Genomic DNA, 19,050 nt, shown 5'->3' with positions numbered 1-19,050 from the left:
TTTTATTTATTGATCGTAATCCGAAGAATCATCGACCGATTGACTTATCAAATGGTGGCGATGCGAGTGAAACTCGAACTGGTCGAAAGCGTTTAAGACAGCGTCGCCGCTCTCTGGAGAGCCGCGGTGGTAGGTAGTTTAATTTAATGATCCTCAGTTAGTGTAATTTCCACGCGGTGGTCGTGACCGCCCTCGCGAGCGCGCGCTCGCCTGGCAAACACAGTCGCCGACCATGTAAATATATATAAATTGAACATATATAAATAAGAATAAAAAATATATATATTATACATATGATTCGTGTAAACAAAGTCAAGCGCCCCAACGGCACGTTTTTCTCTCCTGTAGGCACGACGACCCCTCACTCCTTTAAGAATATCGTAGAGAATAACACGATAAGTTTGAGATTTTTAAATCAGGAGTCGACTGTAATGATCATTACTGTTAAGGATATTATATATATTTTTTGTAGAAACCAAAGACCATATACACACGCGCGAGTAAACTCAACACATGCACGTACACACATGCGTACATACGCACGCACGCAGCACGCACCGACATACGACATATACATCATACGGATCGTCGAACGAACGAGCACGTCGCGCAGTTGCGGCAAAAAAAGCGTGACCTTTGCGCCGGTTTTGAGCGGCCTTTTCACACGGATAAATTAATGCGTAGTCGCGAGCGGCGCGTAGGATCGACATAAAAAAAAAAAAAAAAAAAAAAAAGAAAAGATTACAATTATTTCAAAGGTAACTTATTACTGAAAAGATTCAAAGAATTGATATTTTAAAAATTATTTTTAATTTTGCTATGATAAGTACGTGCTAACCGCGAATTATGTCGAGATACCGATCGCTATTGTATACGGAGGACTTTCTTGCTTATTCGTGATAATTAGCGCAAGTCGGCGCGTGGACACTTCCTCGACATCCTGACGATCACGCTCGTTCTCCCGTTCCGTTCGACGCATTCGCCACGCTTCCGCTTTGCAGCGGAAGTCGTACTAGTTCTCGTTCGTCGTCGGGCGGAACGCGCGGGAGAAGATTATCACGAAGGCGCAATTAGCGCCGGGCGTCAGAGATTTTTAATGAGAAATTACGTTCGCAAGCGCACGCGCGTTCTTTCATTTAATTACCGTGTTAATCATTAATGCCTTAGCGGCACGCGCTACAGATTTCATGCGTCTCGAATTTACTCAGCTTGCCGGATAATGTTGTAGATTGAAAATTGTTTGACAATTCTACTTAATCCGACAATTTCTAGTCACATTCGAAAGAGATGCGCTAGTAAACCAAATATTGCATTTTGAAATAAATGAAACAGTAAATTAAATTGCGAGTATAATAACGTTGTAAAATGTTCTTTCAATTCATTAGTGTCGATCCAAAGCGTGCTCGCAAAATCGAAATTGTTATAGATCCCAATCAATCGGTAAAATTTCTGAACCTCTCGCGCGATGTTCCGTCCGTGTCGATAGCCTTTTATCAAATAATTAAACTTTATTATTTTTATCGCAAAAATCATTTTATCTCTGTTGTCTGTGTTACGCTCTTTAGCAATTTGCATTTTAATTTGTTTTCTCATAAAATTAACGAGATTGCAATTGACATCTTTAAATTGCTAATCAAATCTTAATTACGATATCTATTGCTTACAATTATAATGAGCCACGGACAGCGCAATAAAGCCCTGCAGAAAGGAAAAATACAGACGCTAAAATGCTAAAATGCGAGATTTTTATTTGCTGTAATTCCAGTTATAATTTTTTCAGCTCGGCATTGCTAAGTAAATCCCATACTTTTTTTTTTTTTTTTTGAAAAATGTTCGAGGAATAATTCAGCGCGTGCATGCACGAGATATATTTGAATTTCAATTGGTCAAACATCGGCTGGATCATTGTATCCGATGTTCGATACGATTTTTTGCCTACTTATTGTTACTTTATCGCTATTATCATAATGACGCTGATTATTAATTATTATTCTATTTGCTATTTTCACTATTTTCATTATTTTATCATTATTATTATATTTTATTAATATCATTATCATCATTATATTATTTAATACGTTTATTATTTATTAATTGTAATGATGACCTATGTGTAATAAGTTTTGCCAAAGAATCCGTTGAGAGAGCAATATTGCATAAACGTTTTATAGTCTCCATAGGAGGAAAAAACTGATGAAGAGCACATTTGTAATACGGAATTGAATATAGAAGATACGAAGAGAAAAACGACTGTGTGCGGCATTCGAGCGATGAGCGGGATTACGAATTCGTTTGTGCGAATTATGTATTTGCTAATCGGAGATTTCAACTCGAACGCCGCAGCCGCGCATTTTTAATCGAGCACACACGATTATCTCATTTTATTTCATTTGTTCCGTGTGATATTCTTGTTCCGTGCGCCGCTCTTGCCGAGTCTCGCTGTTGATACTTGCAAACAAAACTCTGTACATCCTTTTTAAATAAATATGAGGTTTATATACGAAATTCATTTCAACACCTGATACCCTATAATTAAATTTTTCATGTACTGTAAACAATATTTTTAAATGTGATATTCGATTAATTGTTGAAGAGATCAAATATGATCATATCTACAAATATATCTTCAAAAATAATTATATATAAACGCGTGAAAAATATCTTTTATAAAAATTTAATATTTTTCGTTTTCTCATAATTCGTTTAGACATTGAAAAATCAAAAACTAATTATTCTTCTTCTGCTATATTGTTTATGTACTATAAAAAATAAGAATTAGAAATACAATTATAAACTATATTACTACTATCAATTTTGTTATATGAAGTTGTAAATATAATAAAAATAAAAACACAAATAAACTTGCTGAAATAAATAAAAATGAATAAAACTCGATTTATTATCTCTATTCAAAGCGAAAACATTAAAGCTATCTTTTTTCGTAAATATAGTATAATATAAAAGTACTTCATTTTTATTCATATCAAGATCAATACTTTATAAAAAAAATTACAGCATAAAAGTTTATTGATAATTCATGAGAACGTACATTTAGCGACATCTGTTTCGAGCAATATACACTCCGATGTAGACTCTACAGAGAAAAAAAATTAATAATTAATGTAATTATAGGAAAAAACACAACTTTAATAAATTATGAAAGGCATGGAAAAGTATCGCATAATATTATTTATATTTTTATATAAAAATTCTTTATTTATTAGCATACTGTACTGATGGCAATGCATCTCTAGTCGTGAATGTGCATTTCTCCCTTATCGGCGTTATGTAGCTAAAGTATCATATTACATACAATAGAACATGTATAATTTGTCTTTTCTCCGTTCTATAGAGATTAATTACGAATTTAATTTAAGCGTGGGTAAGGATCGATACAGATAGAATGTAATTATTTTGTACTTATATAATATCATTATTACATTTAATAACATATACATTCCTGAAACATTTTGTAAAAAATAGATATTTACGTATACATAAATAACCAGAACAAATGTTATTTTATATTTAAATGTCCAACTGCTCCTTATATTCGAAATTGTACAATTGTTAGATATAATCAAGTAAACACACACGGTATTGCTTTTACGTTAATGCTTCATTTATTGTAAACGTAACTTTCAGCACCACCCCGTCCGAAACCTGCAATCACAGCGAATCACAACGATCATTTCATTGCGCAAATCTTTAATATTAGAAGTGTGCTGTATAAATACATTACTTAATTTGAAAATAGTATAAAGAGCAATGAGATACGCACGTAAATGGACTAAGGAAGATGTATATTAATTTAATATATTAAATGCAGGACGACGATGTTCTACGAAGGGTTTTGAATATGAAACAGTTTTAGAGGAAACGAAGCGTATCGCTCGAACCGAGACGAAAATTTCCATTTACCTCCTGGACCGAACAGGGCTGAATAGCAAGGGTGATTGCAGTAGGGTTTCCCTTCGTGCTCGGCATGACCCCCGGGTGTTAAGGTCTTATTGCATTTCTCGCAGCGTAAACACGAACCGTGCCAATCTTTGCCTAAGGATGTCTTCCTCTCAGCTGCAACACAAGATGAATGTTAACGCGCGTCCTGGTGTAACATAAAAGGCGGTACACCGCGACGAAACTAGTCACGCTTTCCATATTAAATTTTATGTTCCTGCGGTAATATGGTATTAGAATATCGTTTCCTTTTACCGTAAAGATAATTGCTGCAAGAAACAGAAATTAGTAGACATATGCATATTAATTAAAAAGGATAATGTTGACAGAATGGTACCTATCTGAAATAAAGTAATACATAATTAAAAATTTGAAATACGGAGAAATATTTTTATTTAATATAAAATACTAATTTTTATCTATAACATGCGGATTGAGAACATCGTCGCATCGTCTCGTCTGTATCGCGAATGATATGAAAATGATAAGTAGATGATAAAATTTTTCCATTAGGAATTTCACAATTAGAAAATCCAATATTGGAGTCTCGATGGAATCGATCGTCGTCTGTTACTCATTAAACGTGTGAATGCGAAACCATAGATTTCAAAGGATTTCACGTCGTCGACGGATTTTGAAAAAAATTCTTAAATCTTTATGTGAGAGTCACATTATACATGTACCTCACTTAATTCCCAAATGCATCTACGAGCATTAGTATGCGTGCGCACGTGAGAAAGAGACATATTACAATAGAGCTGCTGAAAAAGAAGGAATGATACTAACGAGAAAGCAACGAGAGTATTGATTATCTTTTTTAGCAGAACTGAGAATTTTGAAGCATTCCTTCAGATATTAAAATTTTCAAGTTATATATATACATATATTTCATCTTTAAATTAATTAAAACGTGTATCAACTCTAAATATTTATAAAGGTAATAGTCGTCATATTTGAAATGAGATAGCTTCATCATTTGAAAACATGAGTATTATTGCCAGTTATTCGTATTGATAAAGTTGACAAGTCTCAAAGTGTCATTGACTGTATGGCCACAAATAAAACACGATTTTCAACACAGCTTTTTGTATTAGCCTAACGTTGACATTTCATTGACTTCTAATATCTTTTCTTTCTTATATGTATAATAAGTTCGTGCATAACAATTTGACAGAAGACTCGTGAAAGCCGAAAAGCGATTTTTCTTTTCTTCCGTTGCGTCACAGCAGCATATCGCGCCATTACAGCATATCAAACCTGCAGGAGAGACAAAAATGAGGCAAAAACCACAGCGGACTGGTGGCTGCATTCAAACGCTTCACCGTGTCTAAGAAGAAGCACAAAGGGCGGCAGCGCCAGCGAGGGAAATTGGAAAATGACGAGACGAGCGCAGTGGGTGCATCGGCGAGGAAAGGATGCGTCGATGAAAGCAAGGTGTAGTGGAGAATGAGGAATAGCAATAGTATGAAAGAAGAAGAGAGTGAAGGGAGAAAAACGAAAGAGAGGAAAAGAGAAAGAGAAAGAGAGAGAGAGAGAGAGCGCGCGCGCAGTGTATCGTGGGTAAGAAAGGTACGCGCATAAAGGGCCATTAGTTAATTAACTCCTAATTATCTGGCGACGGAGAAGCGAGTGCATAATCGTCAGCGGCATTCGCCAGCGAGTTGCGCATCGCACCGGTAACGTGCGAAAAGGCTGAGACAGTAACGTATGTACGAATCGTTGCGCCCAGGCGCCAAACAATCGGCCTCAGTCGCCGATTGCATAGACCCTCGGAACATCATTCCCCCGACCCCTTGCGTTCTTTTCTTCCTCTCTTCGTCGACAGAGGGACCATCCCCTTCACCGCAATCCTCACCCATGCCTGCATCACCCGCGCTCATTTCCTTTCAAACCGCCGTCATCATGTCCCTCTACCTCCCCCTCCCCTCGGTCCCCTCCGAGGTCTCGCCAGAAAAACCGCTCGGATCTCAGATCTCGCATCTCGGTCTCTTCTCCCTTTTAGCGGGGGTTGCGGTGGAAACCGACCGACTCTTCTCTTCGTGGTTCCTCCTACTATACGTTTTCGTATACTGCGACTACGAAACCTGACCATTCTTCTCAGCAAACCTGTTTTCGTGTGTCTGTGTTATTAGTATCCATGCGCGCGATATACTATGTTTTCTTTGTATTATCCTCACGGCTGGACGGTTTATTGTTGCACTCGGCGCAACTCGGCGACTTCGGCATAGTTTTTTTTCTTCCTCATTCTGTCGTCTCTCGCGTTACGATTGTTTTCCATCTTTCGTTTCCTCTGTTTTATTTTGCATTAGCATAATAATGTTCTATGCGAGATATTTAAGTATATATAATGCATAAATATATTTTTTGTATACACACGCACACATATATATTATATATAATAGAAAAAATTCGATAAAATACAAACATACGAGTGTAATACATTTATGCAAAGAGTTATAATAATTTGCACGTTTTTGAGCATTTTATGCAAAAAATGCCATTTGTATGTTCGAGACACATCGAAATACCTATTTCCAATGGTCAATGGGCTTTAAAAAAAAAACAAGATGCATAATTTCGATTAAAAGTCGAATATCTAAAATTTGTGCACGATAATCTTTTTAGAATGACGCTTTTAATTCTTAATATAGAATGGGATAAATATATTAGATTTTTTCTAGCAGAGCAATAGCTTTGAAACCTAAAAAGATATCTTGAATTTCGTAAGAAAGCACACAATACTACAAAAATATCCGTCCACATTGTTTATTTATGATTGAATAGAGTTACTATGCGCGATGCGCACTTTAAAGTGCATAGTCTACTATAGATAACGTTATCGCAGCATTTTGTCAACTACTAACATACGATTCAAGTATTACAATGACCGGTATAATACCGAGGTGTATTTAAGAAGGTTTCGAGGTCGTCTCCTCGTTTTCAAGAAGTATCGTTGATAACGGTTGACCAATTTTCAAAGTAAAACTGATTGAAGTCGAATCGTGGCACGCATCGACAGAGAATATTACGTATAAGTTACTTATTATGAAACGAAAGTGCAACGTTACGTCGTAGACTTAATTTCATGTAAATACGCTACACCTTTCGCGGGTGTTACAACTCCAGTTACACAACTACGGATTAAGTTTATTCTATAGAAACTGTCCGGATTACTCATTCACTTTACTACACTCGTATAGTAAACTGAAGTCTGTATAGAGAGAAACTGATATAATGTTTGCTGTAGTGAATACCGAGATCGTTCAATGATATCATTGATGTCGTCACCGCATTTACCATTTCGAGTATATTTATATTCGTCTGACATACTAAGTTTTTCTTGTGGACTTTTCATCTAGACACAATAACAGATAACAAGAACCTATACTAATTTTTTATAATTTATCAAAATTTTCGAGAAAAGTAAAGTAGGGGTAAATAACATGCAAAAGAGTTATAGCATGGACGTTTCACAATATCATGTTTCATTTATCAACTGTGACTTTTGCTGTATCGTTCAGGAAGACTGAAATGATAATATAAGAATATGATTGTATAGCTAATTTTGGATAAAATTGATGCAGGGCATAAAATTATGTTACGCATGTATGTATGGCTTTAGTCGTTTCCTATCAAATGACGCATATACTTATAAAGTGAATTGTGTTTATCATATTACGTTTATCAGCACAAGATACTCAATAACCTTTTTTCTCTTCACTGTGTTTATCTAATAAATAATCGATGTAGGTACTCGTAATATGAATAATTGATTCATATTTACAAAACGGCAGCATCCAAAGATTATGGAAAATAAAATTGTCTCATTTTCAGCGTTCTCCACTTTCACACTCTTGCATATAAAAATGACATAAGAGAGTAATTCGAATATAAAGATATATTTATGAGAGTGAAATTTGACCTGTAAATCAAGACATATTTCATTTCGGCAGCTTTCGATGCTACGGACATGTAAAATGACCTTTGCTCACGATGATTAGCACAAAGTACAATTCTTCGTCTTGTCGACAGCATCGTACATTCGATTCAAATAGTACTGGTGTCGAGATGTTTCGTAACAATATTGCAATAATAATCATCTTACCGAAATACACTGGCTTGTCGCACTTTGGACAATTCGGCATCTCGTTGTGTCGTGAAGAACCGGCTTCTCCAACGAGGTTGTGCGACTTACAGAAGGATGCTCTCAGCGGCGTGGTCAGACGCGTACTGGCCCTGAGAACTCGGCAAGGTAACGCAACACTCTCCAGTTGATTGAGTGTGTGAACGTTAACGTGTGTTAAGACTAACGGCTGTACGAATACACGAGAACCGCGGCCGCGTATGTTTAAGCATCGTGCAAATGTTACCTGCTCATCGTTATATAATTCCATGTACGAACATTTAACGCGCGTCTATTTATATGTACAGAAAGAACAATTTGGAAATATTTAAAAATTTAGCTAATAGATATAGGTTTAAAAATCATTTTGTTAAGCTAAAATAATAATGTAGGACTCTCAGCTATAATGGACAAATATAATATAACGTAAAAACACTCTAGGAACTGTGTCCAATGTATACCTAATTATTTTGATGATCCAACAAAATTACAAACCTTTTCTATATTTTCAGATCTACATCTACCGAAATTTTTAGATACTTCATCAAAATTGTTCTTTCCATGTGGAGAACTTTCGCTGTACATTTCAATCTACATTTTAATTAAAAAATTTATTTGTAGAAAATGTCGAATAAATAATTTTCATTAAAGCTTTACTAAAAAATTCTAAATTAATAAAAAGAAAATTAGTATATAAAAAGAAAGCAAAAGAGAAAAGTGAAGAATTTAGGACACCTTGTACATGCACAGATATTCGAGCAATAACGGACAGGCTCGAAGCTCGAGGCTTCGTTCGATACGTTCGTTTACTTTCTTCGGTCACGCTGAAGTAATCCCGTTAGCTGTTGTTTAACAAATTCGTTATCAAAATTGTGCGACGTAAAGGTTCACGAATATCCAGATCGATAGTTTGATTATGCGCGAATAACGGAGCTGTTCGAAGTATCGAACGACGGAATGCACTCGCTTCGAAGGTATTTACTCATAAAACTGCAACGCGATACCCGCGAAATTAATTAATTATCGGAATTTGGGTCGGGGAGCTACGCCGTACAACGCCAGAGCGTAGCCAGAGGGCGATGCGGGAAATGCCGCTGTAAATTTTGGAATTTATTTTAACGAGATTATACAAATATCTGGTCGAGAGTTATTCGCCATCGTTCAAAAATTCAACTGCATGCAGTCTTTACTTTTTGTAATATGTATATGTACACATTATATGTAGACGCTTTAATATATAGAAAATAAAAATTTCATCTCTCCGGTAATAACATCTGCGAGAGCAGAAAACGTGGAAAATCCGAAAATTTGTGTAATTATAAGTTAATTAGTTATTTACGAACTACGGGATTTTATTGTAATATCATTATGTTAATTTACATCGATAACTTTGACCAAAGCTATTGATATAAATTAACATGATATTAAAATAAAATCATATCACAAAATAAAGAACATTACCATATCCTTTACCACATCCGGCTGAGATGATTAGATTTTCGTTAATTAAGTACGCGCGTTGCGCGTCAGTTTCTCACAAGCGTCAGAGAGTCTTGGACCGATCGATTCATGCCGTTGACGCAAAAGAATGGAAAAGTCGCCATGCAAGAATGCGATCCGAATCATATCGGGCTCGTATTAGCGATCGAGAATGGGGAATTTGATAAGACGAATGAAATTTTAACGAGTGATAGCGAAAATAGATACGTGCGTCCGGTAGGTGCTCTTCAAGTGACAGCCCTGCAGATAGCTGCGTGGCAGGGAAATATAGATCTGTTAAATCGACTCTACGAGAAGGGCGCTGACATAAACAGCACAGATAAAATTGGTAGATGCGCCCTTTATTACGCGGCACACAACGGTAATACTGACGTGACAAAGTGGCTTCTTCGACACGGAGGATACATCGATGTCAAAGTCGGTATCTATTCGTGTACTAAGGACATCCCATATTCTTCGTTGACAAAATCCTATCTGGTGGGGAAAAAAGTTCGTATCGAGAAAATAATTTGCAAATCTATACTAAAATAAACTGTCTAAAACTTTCAGTCTTATGAATTGTCGCTCTAAAGAGTGAAACCTTAACTCTTAAAGATTGAAAATTTTGAGCCACTCTTTCAAGACTGATTCAATTTTCATTTTTTAGAATGAAATTATAGTCTGAAGAGAGAGAGAGAGAGAGAAACAGAAATTACACTTAATAGTTTTTTCGACGTTTTAGTTGCCGCTACCCGTATGCTGGGGAAGAACGCCATTGCATCAGGCGGTAAAAAATAATCACGCGGACGTCGTGCGCGTTTTGGTGGAAGGCGGTGCGGATGTAAACGTTAAAGACGAGCGGCTGATTACTCCGTTGCTCTTAGCAGGAAGCGCGGTGAATCGCGATGATCTCAATGAGATGACTAAGTTCGTCGAGATCGTAAGGATCCTGGTCGCCGCGAAGGTGTTGGTCGACGTTATTCATCCGGACACGGGTATTAGACAATCAATCGAGCGTTATGCAATATCGATAGAACCGTACTGTATAATCGTTGCGGTTTATACTTACTAAGACTGTTATTTTTAACGACTTCGAAGTTTCGAAAGAATTCGAATCTTCGAAGTTAACTCTGAACAGTCAAAGTTTAAGGTACCTTCAAAGCTTCGAAGTTGGAAAAATATATTTGTGCAAATATAGAAAAAAAAATGGAAATAATTCGAAAATACATTTGTACATTTTTTTAAAAAAATATATTCGTTATTATTAACTAGATTAAATTATTAATTTTGTTTCTTCGAAGCTTTGAAGATTGAAAGGTTGAAGATTTTAAAAAGTTTCGAAGCATCGAAGTTTGAATGTCGGAGCCTTCGAAGTAAGTCTATACTTAATACCTGATCACAAATCCGTCATTCCAAAAGACCCATTTAAAAATGTTAGTTACATGCCCTTTGTAAAACATATATATAAATATAACTATACTCAATTCTGCTAGGTACCACTGCTTTACATCATGCGGCGATGTTAGGCAATGCAGACGCGACGAAGATATTACTGTTAAATGGTGCATGGCCAACATATAAATGCAAGAGCGCCGGAAGTACGCCTCTTCATGTCGTCGCGAGTGCAGGGAGTATCGAGACACTAATGGTTCTACTTGAAGCAATGCAACGCCATAATATTGATATTGATACGCGCGATCAGGTTAACTGTGTTAGATACTGTAGTTTGAGAATAACAAATGCAATTACAAGACAAAATTGTATATTATCCTTATCTACTTATAGATTAACCGTACAGCTCTTCACAGAGCGTCTTATCAGGGCCATCGTGAATGTGTGCAAGCTTTAATCAGTAATGGAGCTAATTTAGCCGCGGTGACGAAGACTGGTGTCACCGCTGTTGATGCTATATTCGCTCATATTTCGCGACCATTGACCTTTTTAACAGATATCTTGGATTCTTGCGTACAAACGGCCAATAATTCTCCCTTGGAAAAATATGAGAATGTAAGGATCGCTTTATTTTTTCCCATTAGAAGGCACCCTACAGATACAGATGTCCTATTTCTTATACACTACTGTTACTTTCACCTAATTCTATGTAATGAATAGAATGTCTTTGTTAAAGATCACGGTCGACTTCGGTATATTGGCTCCAAAGCACCAGGGCCAAATGGCAGTAGTTACAGCCATTGTAGCTGCAGCTTCGGGTATAAAGCAACTGGCGATATTACAGCATCCACTTGTGGAGACATTTCTCAGGCTAAAATGGGCGAGATTACGGATACTTTTCTTTCTTCTTATACTCGTACACTTTCTTTTCGTTATTTCCCTTTCAGTTTACGCCATAATATTTGCACATAATGACGCTGACCACGTGGTGACTCGAAGAATCCTAGCGATTTGTTCCTGCATCCTCTTGTTTCACAATGCGATTCAAGTTATATTGGAACCCAAGTAAATACGCTTCCGAATAATGAGAATTTGAATTTTCCAATCGATTTTTACTCGAGATATATTCCTAAACGTTCCAGGCATTATTTGAGACAACTCGAGACGTGGCTGTCGCTTATATGCGCCATGCTATCATTAGTGACATCGATAGCGGGCGAGTTTGTAAAGTGTTCAAAGGAAGAAATTAAGTCTGGGCATTGCATGCATTGGGTGCTACATTCTATCAGTATCGCAATCTTGTTGAGTTGGATGCAAATGATGTTATTGATTGGTCGAGTTCCAATGTGGGGATATTACGCGCTCATGTTTTCCACCGTGTTGAAGAATATTCTAAAGGTTAGTTGAAGTAATTAGTTATCGTTATCTCGCCACTATAAGCCAGAAACACATGAAAAACATGTAAGATATAAGTAGCAGACGAATTAGCACAACAAAGCATCTAAAGCGATAAATAAAAGTTTTCTCGATCATTTTAAGGTTTTCATAATAACTAATTAGAAGTTAAAATTTATAAAGATCTGCAAATCAGCATGCATTTCCTTTATTGCTGTAACGAAGAAAAGATAGTCCGGCATAAAACATGACACATACGAAAGTATAAAATAGTAAAGGAACGTTACGTTATTGCTTTAGGTTCTCTATTCTCTCTCTCTCTCTCTTTGAGCCAGTTTATAACAATACCTAACTTTCAAAAACTTTAGAGAAATATAATTCTAAAGAACGACAAAGAGTGAACTCTCACTTTTAGACATTGAGAATTAAGCCAGAATTGAAAAGGAAAGCTCAATTATTAGTTTCTAAGAGTGAGATTTTATTCTTTACAGTTAAATTCCAAAATTTTAAAAAGTTATATATCAGATACCTTATAGAAAAGCGTATTTTTATTACTTTTTAGGTTCTCCTGGCGTTTGGTTACTTGATTATTGGATTTGCGTTGAGTTTTGCTGTGTTATTTCATGGAAACAATCAATTTGATGATTTCTGGAGAGCCATCGTAAAAACTGTGGTAATGATGATGGGCGAGTACGAGTATAATGAGCTATTCGAGAGTAATTTTCTATCGGTAACAAGCAGAATCGTGTTCGTCGTCTTCATCATGCTCGTCAGTATCGTTTTGATCAATCTTATGATCGGTCTGGCAGTCAACGATATTCAAGGTCTCGAAAAGGAGGTAAGTATGATATACAAATATTCAGAAATAAAAAAAACGATTCTCATTCCGTTCAATATAGATATCTTCTTAATTGTTATAAAAGTTCAGCTGTGTATAACAGATATGTAGATTAGTCAGGATTAATCGGAATCAATATTGTTATATTAGGGCCACATACGTCGATTGTTGAAACAAGCGGAGTTTGTCGCACATTTAGAAAGAGTGACGTCACATCGAATCTTTCGTAGCAATTGGCTACATCCCCGTTTAAGAATGCTGTTGCACTCAAGACGCGATATTCCCACAAAAATTACGCTGCTCTCTCGTGAAAATTATTTTCATCATATGAGTCATTTTACGGAGGCGCCTCCTAAGATTCCCGCCGATCTAATAGAAGCCTTATTTTTGTTAGCCATCGAGAACAATAAGTATATAATTATACAATTTGTAAAATATATTTTTCCGTACTCTTACAGTATCGAAAATTGAAATTATTTAACCTAGCGCCGTATTATTTTTTTAGTTCGACCGATAAAAACATAGAAACTGACGATACAAAGCTGACCTCCATACTATCCAATTTAGAGGAACAAATCCGGGAACTGAAAACACATTGTGTGTACAACTATCATAATTTGACGGATCGAAGATCGTCCAAACAATGCGGATTCAAAAAAAAGCATGTCCAAAAAAGATTTGTAAATACTTAATATACACTGTATGTACTTGCGACATGTAATCGTTTTTTAGTACACATACAATGTTAGCCTATAAGCAACAATATTTATGATCATTAATTAAAGTGCTATATACAAATATTTCATATTTTACCTTATTAGTAGATACATTAAGAGAAAAATGTACTTTTAATAAATTCGCTTAATTAATGGCAGTTGAATATTTATTAAATTATTAAACGTAAACATATATTTATTTCACATACAAGAAAAACATTACTTTGACTAATTATAATATCTATTATTTTTTATATTCAGCAAATATTTATTTTCGATGAATAAATGTCATATTAGCACAATTCAAACAATTCTTTATGAAAATTTAATACGTTTTTTTCTCAGTGTACGTATTATACAACACGTCAGAATAAAAGTTAGAAAGTGAAATGCACCTGCACAACGCTGGCACATAACGGTAAGTCAGCGATCCGTCTTATCTTCTCAGTATAAAGAGACCTAACAGATACCTCATACAGATGTCACTACGAAACTAGTTAAAATCATTCAAATTCTTTGCAGCTATCCGTCTACAATCATGATTCGTATCAAGCATTTAATTTTAATTTGCACATTCAATTAAATTATTATTTATTTACATTGTTAATTTTACACGTTATTGTCTTTCCATCTATCAGCCAGCTAATCACTATTTCGATATGTTTATGATATTAAAGACAAAAAAAGAGCCGTCTTATCTTTAATTTTATTAAAACAAAATTTAGAGCGACGACCAGACGAAATTTACTGATGTGGAATTACAGAATAATTAACGATATTAACGGTATATATAAAACGCTAGATTGTCGTTTCATCGTAGCGTTCGAATGCGACACGCGCTGTCGTATCTCTCTGGATATATCCCGGTATTAAAGATTTTTTATTTTTCAACCATGATACGTATTTAACTGGCGGGTTTTGCGTGTTCACGTCTCCATATATCCGACTACTAAATAGCCGCGCGTATTACTCGCGATGCGGCAGCAGCAGCCGAGAATTACGTAGCCGAAAAATATTGCGGAGCATAAATTATAAGCCGGATAAGTATATTTGCAAAATGTACGCTCTTTCCCAACGGTATATAATACGGCAGCGGCAAACTCCCACTATAAAATGTACAATTTTTCTGTCTTACTCGTTTCTAGTATTCCTATTTGATTCTTTATTATGTAGGGAGCTATGGATAATAATTTTATAGAATTCTACTAATAATACAGCGAAAAGTACAAATTTATATCATAAAAGGTATACAACGGAATTTTATTTGAATTCTGTTTCGTGATATAATCAAATTATACCTCATTACGTCGTATATAGTGAATCGAGATAGAACAAAATATATATCGAAATATTTAAATATTCGAATTCATTTTCGAGCGTATATATGTTAATCGCGTAATAGTCCGTACTACATACGATAGATCCGTTGCACTCGTAAAGTTTGCGAGACTAATTAAAAATTTATTAAAATTATGAAAGAGCTGCACTCGGTAGAGTGATACGGCTAACATTTAATTTAAGCGACGGTGTAAAAAGGAACAACGGCGGCAAAAAGCGAGAGTCGAAAAATTCGTTGAAAGAGTCTCACGACAGGAGGCCAGCTTTCATAGGCGATGTGAATTTAGATGCTTTCATGACGTATTAAATTCACTTGTACGCCGGGCTCCATGTTTCAACGGCGTTTCAGCGGTATATACGCACCACGATTCAGCGGTATCGTCGTAATTTCGGAAGAGCGTCGGAAACACGTATACACTGTTTTCTCGATTTTGTGTCGGAAACACCGGCTATTCCGGATTTTCTCTCTCGGCTTGTACATAATTTTCAGAAATCCGAAAAAGCGCGCACTCAATATGATCTCTCTCTATCTCTTTCTGATGAGTTGCAGTATAAAATAAAAGTACGGAGTAAGATTTATTATGACGCATGACAATACCCTTTTATTATCGCGCGCACGAATCGTACTGGAAAAGTATTGTATGAATATTGGGTGAAATTATATTACATAAAACACCCAATATACGTGTAATTTTTTTTTTAGGAATTGCAGTTTTTTTTACATTTATTGAAATGACTTATGATATTCATTTTCTATAGCAGAGAGCATATAATTTTCAAATAAATAAATAATAAAATAGGCATATGGAAGTCAGGCGTAGAAATTATTGCTCGAAATTAGTCTCAATTATAATAAAATAAATCTAATACAAACGTATACTAAAAAATAAACCGATATTCAATGATTATATGTTTTCAGCCTTTTTTCAGATCACAATTATTAACAAAAATAATTCATTTGAAGATCGTAATGAGTCACTTTTAACTGTTGGAAATATCGTTCACATATACAAAAAATATCGTATTGTTAAGAAAAGTAATTATGAATTATTCGTTTTCGTTCTTAACTGATTCTTATGTGCCCTCTATGAACTTGATATTGATTTTAAAAATAATTACTCCATTTATTTTCTTCTTTTTAAGTAATAGTTATAACAAAGAATATGCTTTTGATAATAATCTTAAAATATGTATACTTATATAAGTTTTAGAAAGATTCATTATTATGTATACTCTATATAATAAGCAAGAATTAATTTTTTTGTAAGAATATAAAATTATCGAAAAAAAAACTTTATATACATATATATTGTTTTTTTCGATCAATTTTACATTCTTACAAAAAAATTAATTCTTGCTTTGAGTACATAATAATGAATCTTTAATAATGAATCTTTTTTTATATAATAAACAAACTGAATTTGTTTTAATGTAATAATCTCGTTTAAAGAATATCAAACTCACTAGGATTCAGAATATATTTTAAACAAATTTGTGATGGACTTGCAGTAGAGTTGCAGATATTATGAACTTTTTAAATAATTAAAACAATTATTACTTACTACTGTATTATTACTAATACAGTATGTATACTTTTTTATGTATACGAATATTGAACAACCGCGTGGCAAAAACCTCTGGACGTGCTGAAGATTGTTTTTCAGTCAAGCCACGCGTATTGTAAAAATTAACAAAATATTTAAAATTGTAAGTAACTCACCATCGGGAATCCAAATCGAGTCGCATAAATATATAATTTTCACAGCGCGTGCATTTACGTTGACGATAAGTTCGCTCGGTAACGTTCTAAGCTTCATATTTCATGTATCGTACGACAAAGATAATAAGCCTGATTTTAAGCCTAAGATAAACAGATTCGAGAACCTCTCTGTTCTACAGCCAATCAACAGGCTTAAAAAGCCTCGTCGTACGACACATGAAATATCAGCTTCGGCTATCTTTTCGACAATATATTAATGAACCGTTGAAATTGGTTATGAGACGAGCGGTAGCGGACATGCAAATTATCATAAATAATTACGTTCTTCCGTGGCTGAAGAAATCATGGGGTGCACCTGCCCCTAATAGCTTCACACAGAAGCACGTCCGCGTGCTCTCGTGTTGGATAATAAATTCATAACGATCTCGCCATTTTTATTTCACAATCAATGAATATATTACTCGATAAGTTTCTCAATTCGATAAGATTACGAACTAAGAAGAAAAGAAAATTCAACGGTTAAAAAAAGAAAAAAAAAAAGACAACTCGCCTGGCGCGTACAAACGCAATAAGTGCAACAACCAGCGACATTTACGGGCACGACCGGTGCGGTGGCAAACGTGCGCGCGCGCAATCTTGCGAGTAAAGCTCGACAAAAAAAAGAAAGTGAGAAAAAGTCGTTTGGATTTTCTTACATCAGTCGATAGATAAATACATGATAACCTGGATGATTCGTCAGGAAACAGGCGTATCGACGATCGTGGGACACCTGCGACCATCCGCGACGAAAAGTGACGAAATGTGCGATTCCTTCGTTCTGAAACCAAGAGGTACGAAAGGACGATGACAACGGCAACCAAACCAACGGACACATTCGCCATGGTGGTGGTGGTGGTGGTGGTAGGAATGGTGGTAGTAGTAGTGGTAGCAACGGCGGCGGCGGCGGTGGTGGCGGTGGCGGCGACAGCACGGCGGAGACGGAGACGGCGCCGGAGGAGAACGTTCGGACGAGATCGTAGCCGCTCGGACGGAGTCGGTTCGCCGCCTTGCCTGCCATGACTGGCTGAGCGCGGCATCGCGGGGGAGCGAGGTGGCGCGTCGGCGAGGGAAACCGCCGCGGTGAATCCGGCGTCGTGATTGGTCGTCGCGTGGGAGAGCCGCCCGCCCGAGCTCACCGTCGCCGACAGTCGGCACCGAGCATTCAAGTTGGCCGTATCGAGACAGGATTCGGTGAGTCCCGCGGGTCGAGAGGAGATCGTATTTAGTTATACGGCGCGGGAACGGCACACGCGAATATCTCCCGAACACAAATTTTTTTTGCTTTTACGGGCACGATGACCGCTCGGCGCGTGCACCGTTCGCAACCACAGCAACAACAGCTACAACGGGAGCAACAACAACAACAACGACAGTGCCGTAGTTGTCGTCGTGGTGCCACCGTAGTCGCGCGTCGTGTCGATCGCACGGGCCCGTTGACGGAATCGCAGTGTCGTGCGCTCGCGGAAACATCGTGGCCGCCGTCTTTGTGCAAATATGCTACGTGCAAGCCGGGCTCGCGGTGCGCGCACTGAGGGGTCCACCCGCAGCTAACGTCAAACGCGCGAGGGAGAAGCGAATGGAGAGGAAGAACAACGCGCTCCACTCTGCGCATTAATACGTCACGGCCTGCCTTCTCGCGTACACCATCTATCTACCTCTGTCCGTCGCATCTTCGCGCTTCTCTTACACTCTCTCTCTCTCTCTCTCTCTCTTGATCATCCTACGCGCCGCTTCACGCCCTCCTCCTACTCCTGTGGTAGCGACGACCTTCCCACGCGTATCTCTCTTTCTCTATCTCTTTCTCTCCGATAACGACACGCCGCCGCCGCCGCCGACGACCGGAAATTAAACTCGCGCGCGAAAAGCGCGGGGAGAGAGAGAGAGAGAGGCGCGCCCGGCCGTCTCGGCGAGACGACGACGTAGCGCCGCGCGTCGTCTTCGTCGTCGCGCGCGCCCAAGTCTCTATTCCGTCTCTCTGACTCCAAGATCGACGCCGCGCGCGCGGTTGTCATTTTGACTGGCTGCGGCGTCACGTCGGATCCGGTATCGCGAT

The 19,050-nt window shown here is 37.0% G+C and overlaps 2 protein-coding genes across 2 annotated transcripts; one reads left to right on the top strand and one right to left on the bottom strand.

Annotated features, from left to right (window-relative positions):
- Positions 1-3,546: 3,546 nt before the first annotated feature.
- Positions 3,547-8,180, bottom strand: LOC108774354 (cysteine-rich protein 1). Its single transcript, XM_018540445.1, has 3 exons — positions 8,063-8,180; positions 3,922-4,074; positions 3,547-3,663 (listed from the first exon to the last, which is right to left on the bottom strand). The coding sequence occupies exons 1-3, from the start codon at positions 8,100-8,102 to the stop codon at positions 3,620-3,622; spliced, it is 237 nt and encodes a 78-aa protein (XP_018395947.1). The 5' UTR covers positions 8,103-8,180; the 3' UTR covers positions 3,547-3,619.
- Positions 8,181-9,682: 1,502 nt separating this feature from the next.
- LOC108774353 (transient receptor potential channel pyrexia) lies at positions 9,683-13,921 on the top strand. The gene is made up of 9 exons (XM_018540444.1): positions 9,683-10,069; positions 10,302-10,554; positions 11,053-11,261; positions 11,345-11,566; positions 11,688-12,016; positions 12,094-12,349; positions 12,909-13,184; positions 13,335-13,594; positions 13,690-13,921. Exons 1-9 carry the CDS (start codon positions 9,683-9,685, stop codon positions 13,874-13,876), a joined length of 2,379 nt encoding a protein of 792 aa, XP_018395946.1. The 3' UTR covers positions 13,877-13,921.
- Positions 13,922-19,050: the final 5,129 nt, after the last annotated feature.

Source organism: Cyphomyrmex costatus, unplaced genomic scaffold (assembly GCF_001594065.2).
Source record: "Cyphomyrmex costatus isolate MS0001 unplaced genomic scaffold, Ccosl1.0 scaffold245, whole genome shotgun sequence".
Classification (NCBI taxonomy): Eukaryota; Metazoa; Arthropoda; class Insecta; order Hymenoptera; family Formicidae; genus Cyphomyrmex; species Cyphomyrmex costatus.
This window is presented reverse-complemented; position numbering and strand designations above follow the sequence as displayed.

Coding starts and splice junctions, on each gene's coding strand:
- LOC108774354 (XM_018540445.1), bottom strand. CDS start 8,102: ATGCCGAATTGTCCAAAGTGCGACAAGCCAGTGTATTTCG. Junction 4,075..8,062: donor CGACAAGCCAGTGTATTTCG/GTAAGATGATTA, acceptor CTTGTGTTGCAG/CTGAGAGGAAGACATCCTTA. Junction 3,664..3,921: donor AGCCCTGTTCGGTCCAGGAG/GTAAATGGAAAT, acceptor CTGTGATTGCAG/GTTTCGGACGGGGTGGTGCT.
- LOC108774353 (XM_018540444.1), top strand. CDS start 9,683: ATGCAAGAATGCGATCCGAATCATATCGGGCTCGTATTAGCGATCGAG. Junction 10,555..11,052: donor CGTTATTCATCCGGACACGG/GTATTAGACAAT, acceptor CAATTCTGCTAG/GTACCACTGCTTTACATCAT. Junction 12,350..12,908: donor TGTTGAAGAATATTCTAAAG/GTTAGTTGAAGT, acceptor ATTACTTTTTAG/GTTCTCCTGGCGTTTGGTTA.